At 50.9% G+C, this 14,256-nt stretch overlaps 2 protein-coding genes across 2 annotated transcripts; both read right to left on the minus strand.

Annotated features, from left to right (window-relative positions):
- Window positions 1–4,094: 4,094 nt before the first annotated feature.
- On the minus strand, window positions 4,095–8,578 carry CDK3 (cyclin dependent kinase 3). The gene is made up of 7 exons (XM_009481400.2): window positions 8,451–8,578; window positions 7,395–7,472; window positions 6,861–6,981; window positions 6,154–6,324; window positions 5,622–5,723; window positions 4,619–4,822; window positions 4,095–4,220 (listed from the first exon to the last, which is right to left on the minus strand). Exons 1-7 carry the CDS (start codon window positions 8,576–8,578, stop codon window positions 4,095–4,097), a joined length of 930 nt encoding a protein of 309 aa, XP_009479675.1.
- A 2,980-nt stretch (window positions 8,579–11,558) lies between these two features.
- On the minus strand, window positions 11,559–13,393 carry TEN1 (TEN1 subunit of CST complex). Its single transcript, XM_009481404.2, has 3 exons — window positions 13,305–13,393; window positions 13,029–13,186; window positions 11,559–11,695 (listed from the first exon to the last, which is right to left on the minus strand). The coding sequence occupies exons 1-3, from the start codon at window positions 13,388–13,390 to the stop codon at window positions 11,559–11,561; spliced, it is 381 nt and encodes a 126-aa protein (XP_009479679.1). The 5' UTR covers window positions 13,391–13,393.
- Between the last annotated feature and the right edge of the window lie 863 nt (window positions 13,394–14,256).

Consider the following 14,256-nt stretch of genomic DNA (forward strand, 5'->3'; position numbering starts at 1 on the left):
TTGGGTTGCTTCACTGAGCTGCTGGCAGAGGAAGCCAAGCCCTGAGCAAAACCAAACCAAACCAAACCCTGTTGAAGTAGATGATTTTGGGGGCTTGTCCTGTACCTGTATAGAGGCAGATGTGTTGCAAGGAAAGGAATGACCTTCAGTAGCTGACTGATGATGCTTGCAGCCAACGGTGATGTGAAACTGCTTTCTACAGCCCTTGGCCTTGGCTGCAGGATCCACCCAGCAGTACCTGAAAATCTGCATTTGCTATTTCTTTAGGCAAGCTTTCACTCCTCTGTGTCACTTCCAGTGCTCAGGCCTTGCTGAAATGAGCAGGTCCTAACTCCCACATGTCCCTGTTGAGATGAGAGAGGAAATGTTCTTCCCTAGTCACTACCCTATTCTGCAGAGTCCCATGTCTTTGTGGGATGAGAAAAATTACCTTCTATTGACATAAGCTGCTCTTCCCCTCTCTCAAGGGCTCTTTTAGCTGCTGCTGCTTAGGAAATCCAACCCCTCCAAAATAATACATAAGGGTAGAGGTTTTCTCCCACTGTCCCCCATCAGAGCAGCAGCATAGCTTCTCTTTTCAGACAGCCTAGCTGGCATTTGAAATCTGGGCTCCAAGAAGAAATTCTTCCCATGCTGGCAAGCTCAGCACAATCACAGGTCCCATTGCCTTCCTGCTGGTAGATATTGCTCAGCATTAACATCTGAGTCCAGCTATGGAAACACCAAGTTTCCAGTCTAAGATCTGCCCAGGCTCTGTCCCATGCTCTGCAGGGTCTGTGTTTATTGTCAGGCCTATGGCTGGTGTCTGTGGCCATCTCAGCTGCCGTGATCAATATGGGGCAGTTTGTTGGTTTACAATGGGGAAAACTGTTCCACACACTCTAGAGCATCTGTTCCCAGCCTGTTTCCTCTTGGTGGAGCACTGTTGGCACATGGGGCACTGTGCATCCTCCTCCTGGCTGCTCTGATCCAGCAGCAAGGGCTGGAACTGGGCTGCAGTGGACCAGGGGACACATCAGGAGAGAAACCCTGGCCTGGCCTCCTGCCAGGGCAAGCCCAACAGCCCTTGGAGCGCAGGAGCACAGCCAGGTGAGGATCACTTCCTAGTGCAACCAAGAAGCCGTGGATCAGTGCGGTTCCCAGCAGTCCTTGGGGTCCCAGCTCTTCAAAGCTGCTGGGAGCAGCCTTGCTGTGCTTTGCCTTTGCTCCCCTCGGCTGGCTGAAAGCAGGGAGGATCCATCAGCAATGGGGCTGTTGCCTTTTCTGCAGCTCGGCTCTGCCCAACAGGTGAGGTTGCTGTGAGCCTTCCCCTCGCCCAGCTCCGTGGGGCAGGGTGCTCGGCTGTAGGGCTGCCTTTGTCAAGGCTGCTCCCCTTGCAAATGAGATAAAACCATGCTTGTTTTTAAAGCAGTATGATGTTCACGTGGTGACTCTTTCCTGAAGTGCTGATTAAATAGTTTTGGGGAATGCTCTGTAACTAAGGAACTTGGAGTTCTGGTAATTAGGCATTCAGTTAATCATTTTGGATAAAGTGCTCCCTAACTGTGTGGTGCAAGGTATTTACCTAGGGCTTGGTGAAGGCGTTAAGAGATGATTAGGCAGCTGAGCAGTCTCCTTGAAGGCTGGTCTGCCTTTTGTTTCTGAAAAAATGTCACTAATAAATCCTTCTCTTTGCTATCAAGTGGTCCTCATCTGCAGAAAGCAGCTCACATCATGTCCTCTTGATGTGTCCATAGGAAGCACCACACAGCTGTGGGGCTTCCCCAGAGCTTAGCTGTGTGGCAGGGTTGGGAGTTGCTCAGGAGGAGCCAGGTAGTGCTTTTCCTCCCTTCTTGGGTACAGGATGATAGCGCTGCATCATGGCTTTCCCAGAGCGGTTATTTCAACACAGCTGTTGTTGGTTCCCTTTGCTGGCAGTGGGATTGGGTCATATATGTTTGAAATTCAGCTCATTGCTTCATTTTGTCAGGCTAGATGAGGTTCTTATTTATGTTTCTGGACTGGATGAATGTCCTTGGTATTTATTTCTTAATGCAGATCTTTTTAAAAAGAAAACAATTCTTCTGCAGTTTGCCTGGTATAAAATGAGCATTTGTTTGCAGAGAGCAAACAACGGCGTATTGTCTGTACAAAATGAATTTACTTTAAAACATGTATGCAAAGGCAGGGAAATGATTCCCATAGCAGAATTCATCCATGTCTCAGAAATGTGCCCTGCGAGCTGGGTGTTATCACAGAGGCCAGGAGATGCTGCAGGAGCACAGCAGGGCTTCAATTTTCCTGCCACATGGCTCTTGAGGCTGCTGTGTGAGCCCAGCTGCCTGCTTTCCCCTGCTCAATCAGAAAACCATCCCTCCCAAACATGAGCAGGTCAGCTTTTTGCAGGCAGCCACTCCAGCATGACTTGTAAGGACACCTTCAAAAAGCAAAGCAACCACCAGCCGCCCCCCAAAAAACTAATGTGTGCAAATTGCAGAGGCAAGCGAGCTCCCCAGGTCCTGGTGGCTTCTAAACCTGCAGGGGAAGTACAGCCCAGCAGCGTGGCAGGGCCTGGAGGGAGGTGAGCAACAAGTCCCAGGATTTCACTGTTGGGGATCTGTCAGGAGGTGTGGCTGCTACAGTAGGGATGGCAAACGTCTTTTTGATGTCAGGAATTAAGCAGAGCCACCCACTGCCTTTTGTGGGTGGGGAGAAGGAATGAATGACGAAGGAAGCCAAAGAACAACAGACTTGGCTTTAGACAGGCAGGTCTTGGGCTGAGAGGGGCTTTTTCAGGAGGGAGTCTAAAGGTTTCTCTCCCCTGTGCAAACTCTCTGGTATCTAGCAGGTGTGGAGTTGGGGAGGGAGGTTTGTGCTACAGCTGTGTGTGCAGCTGCCTCTCTCCTTTACTGCATTGTTTATCTGTCATGAGACTCTAGGAATGTGATAGCTTTGGGGAGCTGTCAGGTTGTGCTGAGATCAGTCCTTAGGCTCATAGTTATTAGGAGGGCACATGTTTGCAGATGCATTGAAAACAGGAGTGCAGAAATTTGTGGCAACCTCTGATGGAAAGCAAGCCCACCTTACCATACCAAGACAGCACTGGGCTGCAAAACTATCAGCCACTCATTCCACAACAGAATTGAGACCACATCTCTGCGTGTGCCAAGGATTTGGGCTGGAAAAAAAGATAAAAGGAAGGGTGCAGGAGATGATAAAGGGAGAAGAGCTCTGTGGAAAAAAGGACCAGCCAGACTCTCCTGCATCACTTGTGCCAAACTAACACCAAGGTTTCTGAACAAACAACAAGCCTTTATTTTTTTTTCTGTACTGAAAGAAAAAAAATGAAGATGTCAAAACCACACCAAAAGTAAGTGACAATTCTCCAAACATTTGAACAGCAAAAACATTTCCAAGACAATAAAGCAAAGGAAACAGCATTACATCTGGACCGATGATGGAAAGCCAGCATTTTAGCTGTTACTGTTTCCAGCCATATGCAACAAGTATTTTATGCTAGCTGGATCTTTTGGCTTCTTGGTCCCAGCTGAGGCACAAATTAAGACACCTGATAGTGCTCTTCAGCTTGTGAAACAGCAGAATGCCAGCTCCGTTAAACAGCTCAGATTAAACAACTTGTCTAGTGCTGACAAGCCCAGTCTTTGGTAACAGCAGCAAAGGGCTGAGCAGAGAAGCACTCCCCTACTCAAAGTGGAGCTCCAGCACGCCCTGGTGTCAGAAACTGCCACTGACAGACCTGGGGATGCTCCAGTGCTGGAGAGACAGAAATCACTGTGTGTCACCTTAGCTTGCTGACTAATGCAAGGACAAACAAACCTCTGGAAGACGCTCCCTCATATACATTTCAGTGTTTTATGCTGATAAGTACCCCCCTCCTTTTTGCACATGACCTCTTCAAAACAGCTCTACTGGCTGTAACCTAGACAAACTTTCCCCCAGCAACAGGCTGAGAGTCCCTAAACACAAGAATGTCCCCCTCCAGGCTCCTCAGGAGAAGTGAGACCCTGGGTCCCAGCCAGCCCCCTGCTAAGTGCCCAAAACCAGACCTGCACCGCTACCTGGAGGTGCAAGCGCATGGGGAGAGCTGTGTCTTCTCATCTGTAGTGTCTCTGCAGCGCACGTTGCTCTTCAGGGCTCCGAGGGCTTCTCCAGAAGAAGTACCGGTGATTGAGGGCTGCCTTGGCTGAGATGCGCCTGCTAGGATCATACAGGAGCAATTGCTGCCAAGAGAAAAACCCGGCAGATTTAGGCTTTTGAAAAACAAATGATCAATTGCACCTGCATGTGGCTGGGCCCAGATGCAGATGTTGGTCCTGCCTTTTCCCCTCTCTGGGCTTCAGGAGTAACCCACAGCTGAAGTTACCATGGGGATTATGCTAGAGGGGTTTCTTGACCCTCGATGCAGTGGTTTCCTAGAGGAACCTGCACTGACAGCCCCACTTGAGAGCCAGGGCTGAGCCCTATTCGATGATTTGGTGTTTCTGCAATGGCAGAGATGAGCATTAGAGCCAGATCAGCTAATGCACTTCTGGGTAGATCAGTCCCAAACATCCCTGTTCTTTGCCCAGTTTGAAAAGGTCCTGTCTGTCTCCGGGTCTTGTTCTGAGCCCTCACTCACCACCAGTAAATCTCTACCGTCTCGATCTAAGTTGGGAACAATTTCCTTCATCTCCTTCCTTGCCCACCGGGGAAAGCCCCCCTTGTAGTCAGGCAGCTGGGTCACCCCAGGCCAGGTTGCCTCGGTGGGAGTGCCCAGGGTGCGAAAGATCCGGAAGAGCTGATCAATCTCAGAGTCCCCTGGAAACAGGGCCTTCCTGGTCACCTGAGGAGGAAAAAAAAAGCCAGTTCCCACCTTTCCATCAGCTGTGTGCCCTATTTCCTGCTGCAGGCTACCCTTTGTCACAGCAGATGCAAACAACTGCACAGACTAGGGCAGTTACAATACAGCAATTCTGCCAGGCAGTGGTTGGGAAAGTCATGGGTGTCTGTCTGCTTCTCCCCAGCTTCTCTCCATGGATCTTTGGTCCTCTGAGGCTGTCCTCTTTCAGCCAGTCCCTTACCCCTCTTTCTCTCCAGTTTCCTAACACCTGCTCTTGCAGGCTAGCTCCCTCCCTGCCTACTTGCCCAGGCTCTGCTGATCTGCAGCCTGGGGGCTTTGGGAGCTAGGGATAGTGCTGTTACATTGCAGGGATAACAAAAGCTCTTCAAAGTGGAGTATGGATCCCTAGGAGATCCACTCTGCCATGCTATGAAGTGCTAGTTCTCTGCAGCATACTGTGGGGACATCTGCAAGAGAGTCATCTCCTCCCAGGATCAAAATGCTGCAGCAACAAGACTGAAGTGACCCCTTCCAGCAAGGACAGGCATCACATTCCCATATACTGCAGCCGGACTACAGAGGCTTCTTTGCCTTCTGCCAGGCCCCTGAAGGTGGCAGATTTCCTTCTGAGCCCCCAGCTAAGGATCAGCAAACCCTCAACATGGGCTTTCCATAATACACACCCCAGCACAGGGTGGGACCACAGTATCACAGATGTTCTGCGTCTTGTCCCTTCTTCCCCACTTCCCATTGCAGCTGCATCCTCCCTGCTCATTAAAGAGACTATTTAAACCCATTCTACCATTTCTGCAAAGATGCAGCCGATGCTCCAGATATCCACAGCAGTCGAGTAGTATTTGCATCCCAGCAGTATTTCAGGGGCTCGATACCACAGAGTCACCACCTGGTAAAGAACCAACAAACAAGCTTTGTCTAGTTTCCCTGATGAAATTAGAGGCATGGGATCCTCTCTTCTCAGCTGTAATGCAGCAACTGTACAAATTAGAGTGTGCCAAGGCCATGCTGAATTAACAGACACCTTAGTGACAGCAAGATTGGGATTAACAGATTGTTCTTTCATAAGACATTCCGGAACAAATAAATATACCCTATGCAGAGAAGGTGTGAACCCAGCTTGCAGGCAGGCTAGGGTAGAAGCAGTCAGCACACTTTGTGGGAACATGAGGTAACCCCTTAGCTGTGGGTTAGGTTAAGAGCATGTGTTTGTGCACAGCTGTGCCTCAGCTATGGATGACTAGCTTGTGACGCTGCTGTTGTTCACCCACTATGGATTGTGTACCCCACTCTCAGGTGGCAGGGAGTCTCAACAATACCTCATGAGTGTATGTGCGCAGGGGGACTCCGAAAGCTCTTGCCAGTCCGAAATCAGCCAGCTTGATTGCTCCTGCTTCGTTAATGAGCAAGTTCTGTGGCTTCAAGTCCCTGTGAATGACTCTGTGCGAGTGGCAGAAGCTCACACCCTGTAGCAGCTGGAAAACGTAGTTCTAAGGAGAGAAGAGATTTCAGACAAAGCCACGATGAAACCACTTCAAAGGTTGGATCATGTGAACCAACACGCTTTGGATCATTTACAGACCTGAATGGGAAAAAAGACCTTGCTATAAGGCAACACCAGGCTTGCAGGCCACTACTCAGAGATGCAAACAAACTGCTCCCACCCTAGATGGGGACAGAGAGACTCCAGTCCAAGCAGTGGCAGTCCCTTCCACCCATCCATTACTCTGTACCAAGGCAACTAGCAATAGATCCCTCAGTCATCCTTTTAACAGTAGCCTGTTCTGCAGTGAGATGGGCTGAAGAGCCTGGAAACATCTGGGAAACAAATGTGCTTAGCAATAGTGCCAGGAGGTTTTCCCAGCTGAAATGTTTGAGATCTGAGAGGTTGAATGCCTCCAGCCAAGGATGAATCTCTTCCAGATGCAGCCTGGGTAAGAGCAGCTCAGTGCTGGCTCTGCGCAGCAGAAGGCAGGAAGGACACATGCTCTCTGCCCTGCTTGTTAGTGCTGCTTTCACACTGTACCTTGACCAAGCTTAAAGGAAGCTCTCCAGTTTGGGATGAGTCCATGTATTTCTTCAGGTCCTGACTCAGATATTCAAACACCAGATAGAGCTTCTTCTGGCTGTGTATGACATCCAGGAGCCTGCAAAAGAAGTGCAAGTACCTTTGTGTGGAAATCCATGCTATGCAGGAGTGTTAGTCTCTTACAGAGTGTGTGGGAAGACCTTGTTTGCGCAAACATCCCTCCTTCCACAGATGTCTCTGCTCTGTAAGTCCTTTGAAGCAGAGACAGGCAGATATAAAAGTGGCATCTAGTATGGGGCAGCAGCAGCTTGGACCAGCCTATGTTGCTGGGGCGAAGTAACAGTGCTGTGGGCTATTGCTGCAAACCAGGGAAGTGCAAATGATTCCTGCATTTTCCTGTTTATTTTGCTCCTTTCTGTGCAGTCAGGAAAGGACTGGAAGGCCCCTCTTGCTGCCTGTACCCAGAGCTCACCATGGGGATAAGCAGGAGCGCATCAATATGCTGATGGGGAGGGTTCATCCATGTCTTACCTGACTACGTTGGGGTGCTTCAGCTCCTTCAGCAGTGAGATTTCTCGGATCGCAGTGCTGGGGACACCCTCTGTCTCCCTGCAGCAGAGACAGGCTGTATGGCACCCCGTCCCCCAGTGGGATCTCACAGCCCATTGGGGTCCTGTGTCCTTTCTCCCTTCCGTTGTACCCCATCGCCTGCCCAGGGGAGGGTCTCTCACACTGGATGCCCTGGGTTTGGGATGGAGTTGCGTGTGGGGTGGGCTGGGGTGAGGCAGGGGGAAATGGAGCTGTGGGGAAGGAGATGGAGGGGGTGACCTAGACAGTGCAAACTGAGGGGTAGAGCTTGTTTGGGAGCACCTGGGGGCACATTTGGAGAAGCAATGGTTTAAATGCCCAAGCCTCACTTTTCAGAGGTGGGGGTAGATGAAAGCTCTTTGCCCCTCAGGCAGCCACCTCCACTGTCCTGAGGGGCTGCCATGGGGTGCAGTTCCACCACCATGGCCCCTGGTCCACACTGACAACCCTCATTGTGGAGACAGCCCAGGGCCGACCCAGGGGAACAGTGATAATTTTTTATCTGCTCAGTCCCCACCCTGGACGGGTTGAAGCCGGCCCTGCTGGGAGGCTGAGCCTCACCAGGCCCTGGCACCACACCCCTGACGGAGAGGCCACCTCCCAAAATGGCGGCTACTTCCCCCTGCCCTGGGCCATGGCACCAGAACCAGGTAGTGCTGGGTCAGGCCCTAGCTGCTTGCATGAGCCAATAGAGACATTGTTTTTCCTCATGTCAGGCTTTTTTGAGCCTCTCGTGCCATTTTGGACACTGGGCTGGGCTCAGGGGTCCCCTGCTCACTCCCATGGTGGGGCTGAGCCACTGCTGGCAGGGCTCAGCTGGCAGCCGTCCCCCCACAGATGGCACTGCCGGCCCCTGAGGCGCCATTTGCCTTCCTCATCCCCCTCTCACCTCGGCACCTTATTGCCCCCGTGCTGAGGAGGCAGCCGGCCTGCCACCATGGCGGGCCGGGTGGGCCCTGAGCTGGGCCGAGCCATGGCAGCCCCTTTGCCCCAACTCACGAGTCCAGGCGGATCTTCTTGAGGGCCACCAGCTGCCCTGTGCGCTTGTTGCGAGCCTTGTACACCACGCCATAGGTGCCCTCCCCGATCTTCTCGACCTTCTGAAACACCTCCTGGAAGGCGTCCATGGCGCTGCCTCAGCCTTGCAATGGCAGCCGGGGGCAGCTGGCACTGCCTTCTGAGGAAAAAAAAAAAGGGGGGAAAAAACCCCAAACATGCAGACGGTGTTTGCTCTCCTTGTGTGTCCCTTGAGCTGCTTTTAGGGTCTGGGTCCCCCCTTGCGCCTCCCCCAGCACGGGGACCTGCCTTCCTGCCTTAACTGGGGCAGCCGCAGGCAGGCAGGGCTGCCTGGGCATGCTGGTGGGTGTCTGGGGGTCTTTGGGCAGACACAAAGAACCAAACACACCATGCACCAACTTGTTGCTTGTGACCAAGGTAGTGGAGTTTGTTGGCTAAAGCAAAAATTGAGCAAAATGGATGTAAAGGGGTGCCTTGGACTTGTGCGAAAGGCAGCAGGGACTGCAGAGGGCCAAGGGAAGCTCTGCAGCTCTGTTTGTACAGTGCCTGGTGTCAAGGGATGTGGTGTGTAATTAGGGTTCTCTGGGACATGCTCAGGTCAAACACACAGCAGGAATATCTTTTTTTTTTTGGTCTGTGTTTTTTTTGTTTGGTTGGGTTTTTTTTGTCTTGTGCAATTGTCCCTTGAGCCGCCCCCACTGTGGGCTGTGCCACTTGGTCAGCCTTTTGGAAGATGTCCTTGCGGGGGAGATTAATCATTGACTTGCCAGCTGACAGAAGATAAGATTAAAAAAGTATTATGCATCGTGGCACCAGGAAAGGTAGAGCCACAGGGACTGTCTTCCAGAGGGCTTGTGGTCTCCATGTCTCTGGGTGGGCACAGCAGCACATGGCAGCCCACCAGCTTCGTGGGCCCTCAGTGCAGACCCCAACTTTTAGGTGACCTAAAAAGGACTTGATTTAGTCCACTGCTGAGCCACCAGCTCAAAATCTTTTTTAAATTGATCCTGATTTCGCCAATTGCGTGGTTGCTCTGTGGCTGAAGAGGGATCCACATGGCCACGGCAAACTCCTGTGTGGGTTCTCCAGTGGCTTGTGAAGGTTGAGTGTGGACTCACATCTCCATCCGGAGTCATTGCCAAATTTGCTCTCCTCTTCCTGGCTGGTTGGGTTTGTGGGGTTTTTTTTCATAACACTTGTAGGAACCTGGTTATCATGGATATTCCCAGTCCTGGCATCTTGGATATTCCCAACTCTCTGGCAAACTTGGCCATTTGGATAAAATTTAAGCACGGGGAGGAAGGTAGAACAGACAGGAGATGAGGTGTAAACATAAACATTATCATGACAGACTCATCATTGTCTCTTACAAAACCAGGTTAAAATCTTGCCTCTTGAGATCATGTTTTTGGAGTTGGGCTGAACAGGGAGTGTGCCGAGCCAGGGCTTTTTGGATCTTCCTAACTGTGTGAAGAAAAACATAAGGCTAACTAAAGATTAAAGCAAGCACTGTAATTACTGAGCCACCTCAAGCCCTTGAATCAAGCCTGCTGGTTAACAGGGGACTTTGCCAATGCCTATTACATTTTGATCTGCTGCTGTGCATTGTACGGCTTCAGTCCTTATTTTCTAAACATTTCACCAGAGAATCTGAGCAAAAAGCAGAAAATCATAGAATCATAGAATGCTTCGGGTTGGAAGGGACCTTTAGAGACCATCTAGCCCAACCCCCCTACAGTGAGCAGGGACATCTTTAACTCAATCAGGTTGCTCAGAGCCCCGTCCAACCCGACCTTGAATGCTTCCGGGGATGGGGCCTCCACTACCTCTCTGGGCAACCTGTTCCAGTGCTTCACCACCCTCACTGTAAAAAAATTTCTTCCTTATATCCAGTCTAAAAAAGGCTGCATGTGGTTGAATTCCCCTGCAAACCACAGTCCCAGCTCACTCCAAATCTGGGGATTCCTATAGCACAGGAGAGTCTTCTCTCTCATGCACTAACATTTTATTCTCACCTCACATTAGTGATTTTCTGTCTTTTTGTTGATGGTTTAATTCTGCTGGGTGGGCCTGGCACCATGTTCTTAAACCAAGGTGGCTCTGATGTAACTTCATCTCCTCTTCTTGCAACTTTTTCAAAGCCAAGCACTCCCTTAACACACCCAGTACTTAGGAGAAGGAGGAAAGCTGCATATCACTAAATTTTCTTACATCATCCATGGGGTTTCTGCAGGGCCTAATGCATTTGCCTTAGCAAGAAAGAAGTTTTAATCAATAAGAGACAAGCTGCCTTCTCTTTTCATCTTTTATTTCAGAAAATATCACTCAAAACTTTTAGATGCTTCAAAAAAATAGTGATTTAAGGTCTCCTAAAATTAGTTGTCTCAAGGAAGAAAGTCAAGTGGCGGTTCTCAGGGCACTGCAAATATTTATTTTAGAGCTAAAGTCAATCCTCCCCCTTGGAACACCAGCTCCTGAAAACCCGAAGAGGCAGGTGCTACTGAAAATAGTGACTCTTTGTTCTTCTTTTTTCTTTGTTGGTCGGTCCAGATATGTGAGTGTTTTGCCAGAAATGCTCCTGTGTGGCAGCTGAATCACGGTAACCAAATGCATGCGCTTATGGACCCGCAGCCACACAGGGCTAAGGAACTAATGCCCTTTACCTCCGATGTGCCAACACCCGGTAACCTGCTGTGCTTTGGCGGTGCACATGGGCGTGAACTGTTTAACTTGAGATTTGGACAGAGACTTCTCCTTTTCTCATGTCTCGTCGCTAAGCCTTGTGTTACAAAAGGACCAGTGTAACTCAAGCACTCCCTTTCCTTAATCACCCTTTTAAACAAACAACAAACCTGCTTCCCAGAGCTATTTTCAGTGATGACACCTGGCATGAGTGGACAACCCACAGTCACATACTGACTCACAGTCCTTAAGTGTTTCCCGGCTTACTGACTTTACTTTGCTATTTGCCATGGCAAAAAGCAGTATGTTGCAAACCCACCTTCTACATTTACTTTTAATACATTTGTTGCAAATGGCAGTGCAAGGACCAGCGTATGGTCTCTGTCCAGTGCAAGGACAGAGCTGCTGTCAGGACATGCTGTTTCCCATCCGCTTCTGCCTCTCATTGAAGTATTTCCTCTGCTCCTGTATGGCTTGTTCCAGCAAGGGCACATTCATCCCTTCCACGCAGGTCAATATTCGTGCCTTTACTATGGGACCCTCACCTGGAAATATAAACAGGAAGTTTCTGTAGAAAGAAAAACAGTCAGAGCAGCTCGGAGGAAAACAGACAGCTTCCCTCAGGCAGCATTTGGCTCCAGCTGGCCAAATAACCATAGCCTGAGAACTTGCAGGAGACTGGACTGGCCACATGCATCCACTGAGGCAAGCAGCAGGCCCAGGAGCAGGTTAATTCAGTGATGTGCTTTCCCTCTGCCCTGTTGGCTACAAAATACTGGTGCCTGACACTGCACTCCCCTTGCACTGGGGAACAGTGAGCCCATGACATATCGGTGCCAGTGCCTGCCATGCAGCATCTTCTACTTCATGGCTGGATGAATTTTGGTTTTCCCTGTCTTAAAAATCATCAGAGATGGGTCTAAGCTCATTTCTGAATGCCTCTGTGCAGACAAGAGGACAGAACAAAGCTGGGCTTAGAAGAGGCTCAGTGCTGCCTATAACCATCAGTTCATCGGTGGCATTCAAATGGTAACAGAGCTGCACAAAAGGGGCCAAACCTTGGTGACACAGCCACCATCTCAGCCTGCTCCTCTTCCACCTGCGCAACATGGGGCCAACTCACTCCTAAGCTGTGATGACCAAAATAACATGCCTTTCTAAAGGAATTTTATGGTAGTGGCTTAGCAGGTCACTCACTAGATGCCACATGCAGTGTGGCTTTCCATATGCCACCGAGGATTTCAATGGGATGAATGCAAATGCTTGTTATCAGGTGTGGCCAAGAAAACAGTTGGGATTTGCTTCACAACCCCACAGCCCAGCCCAGCTCAACTCCGCACACAAAGCACCATGCAGCTGGAGTAATGCTCGGGGCACCCCAGGAGAGGACAACAGGGTGCCCTGAATGACAGAGCCTGCCTGCATTCCTCATGCCCTGTGTCTGAGGACAGGGATATAATTAGAGCCTTTCAAGGATGGCAAAGACCAACCCAGCCAGCTCGCAATGAGGTATTGCTGCAATCAGCCATGTTTGGAGTGAAGACGATGCGGTGGCTGGCAGTGGTGCTGGAAGGCTTTAGCACAGGTTTCACAAGCTCAGTGATGCTGCTGAGACGCTTCTTGTTTCTAACAAAATCTGTGCCAAAGCACCAGATTTTCACCAAGATATGGGTTGCTCTTCTCATGGTCAATGGGGAGAGCCAGGCTGCTCCTGCCCTGAATCACACGCTCATGTGACCAGAGGCAGCAGCACAAGACGAGCTTGCCTTGGCCAGCGCTAACCTCAGGGACAGTGTGTCTCATCATGCACCCAGGGAGCCATGAAGGAGCTGATGAACCACGAACAGCAGCAAAGGGCACTGGTTCCTGGAGCTTTACCTTCCCTGTGTTCAGCCTCTCCCAGGACCATGTAGCGAGATCCCAGCTGGGCTTGGAACGGCTCCACAAACTTGGTGTTGACACAGACCTGGTACTGAACTGAGCTGTGCTGAGCAGTGAGAATGGCTTCAGACCGGGCCAGGTCGTAGCAGCATAACCTGGGAATGATTGATTTGGGAAGCTCAGCGGTGCAGAGATACAACAATTACAAAGGGAGGGGGATCAGCCAGTGAACGAAAGGCCTGGCCTGCAAGGAGACCGGCGTACCCTTCTCACCTGCCAAATGTCCTCAGCGCCTCCCCCTCTGGGACTGAACTGTTGATCTCCCACGGGAAGTAATAGACACCAGCACCTGGCAGCATCTCACACAACCGCTGTTGGGCCTGCAGTAGAGCAAAAGATCTGAGTTCATGTCACCCCAGTACCTCGTCCAGACCCTAGGTGACACTGCCCCAAAACTCCTTCCTTGCCCAGGGCCCCCCATCCAAGGGGCTGCAGGAGCTTCACAGCTTCCCAGCTGAGTTCTGTTTGTAGCTCAGTGTACATCCAGGCATCCTGGCCTAAAGAGGGGGCTACCTTTCCCCAATGCAATCCAGCGTGAACAGCAACCAGCAGCCCACCAGATCCTCCAGGTCTCCCCCAGGCTCTGGATGGGTTGAAAATGCCCCACCATCCGTGGGAGGCCACAGAAACCAGGGCGATCCTGGCTCATCCCTTCTCTGCACGTGCCTGAACTCCGGGTCTGGCTGCCCCGTGGCCCCATGCAAGGCTGTGCACACCCACGGTGCGCTGTGAAACCCCTCGGGCAGGGTCCCAACCAGCAGCAACAGAGGTGGGAATCCACCTCCGTGCACTCTGCAGCTCCCTGCATCTCCACCTCACCTAACCCAGATTTAAAAAGCCGGTTCAATCCTGCACCTCACAAGCAGGGCAAAGGCCGTCCTGCATCGCTCACGTTTTGCTCCTGAATCATGCTGTGCAGCACGACGGGGTCAGCCAGGACTGCAAGATGCTAAATGTGCATTTAATGCACTTTTTGACACATGGCCAACCCCAACTGCAATATCCTGTGCACCCATTCAACACACTATTTAATGCATGTGCAACCTCAACTGCAGCATGTTACACGCCCAGTTAATGCCCCGAGCGCAGCAGGTCGTATGCAGCTTTAGCGCACTAGCTAACGCAGTATTTACTGCATGACCAAATGCAACATGCTATCCGGGCA

Source organism: Pelecanus crispus, chromosome 12 (assembly GCF_030463565.1).
Source record: "Pelecanus crispus isolate bPelCri1 chromosome 12, bPelCri1.pri, whole genome shotgun sequence".
NCBI classification, from domain to species: Eukaryota; Metazoa; Chordata; class Aves; order Pelecaniformes; family Pelecanidae; genus Pelecanus; species Pelecanus crispus.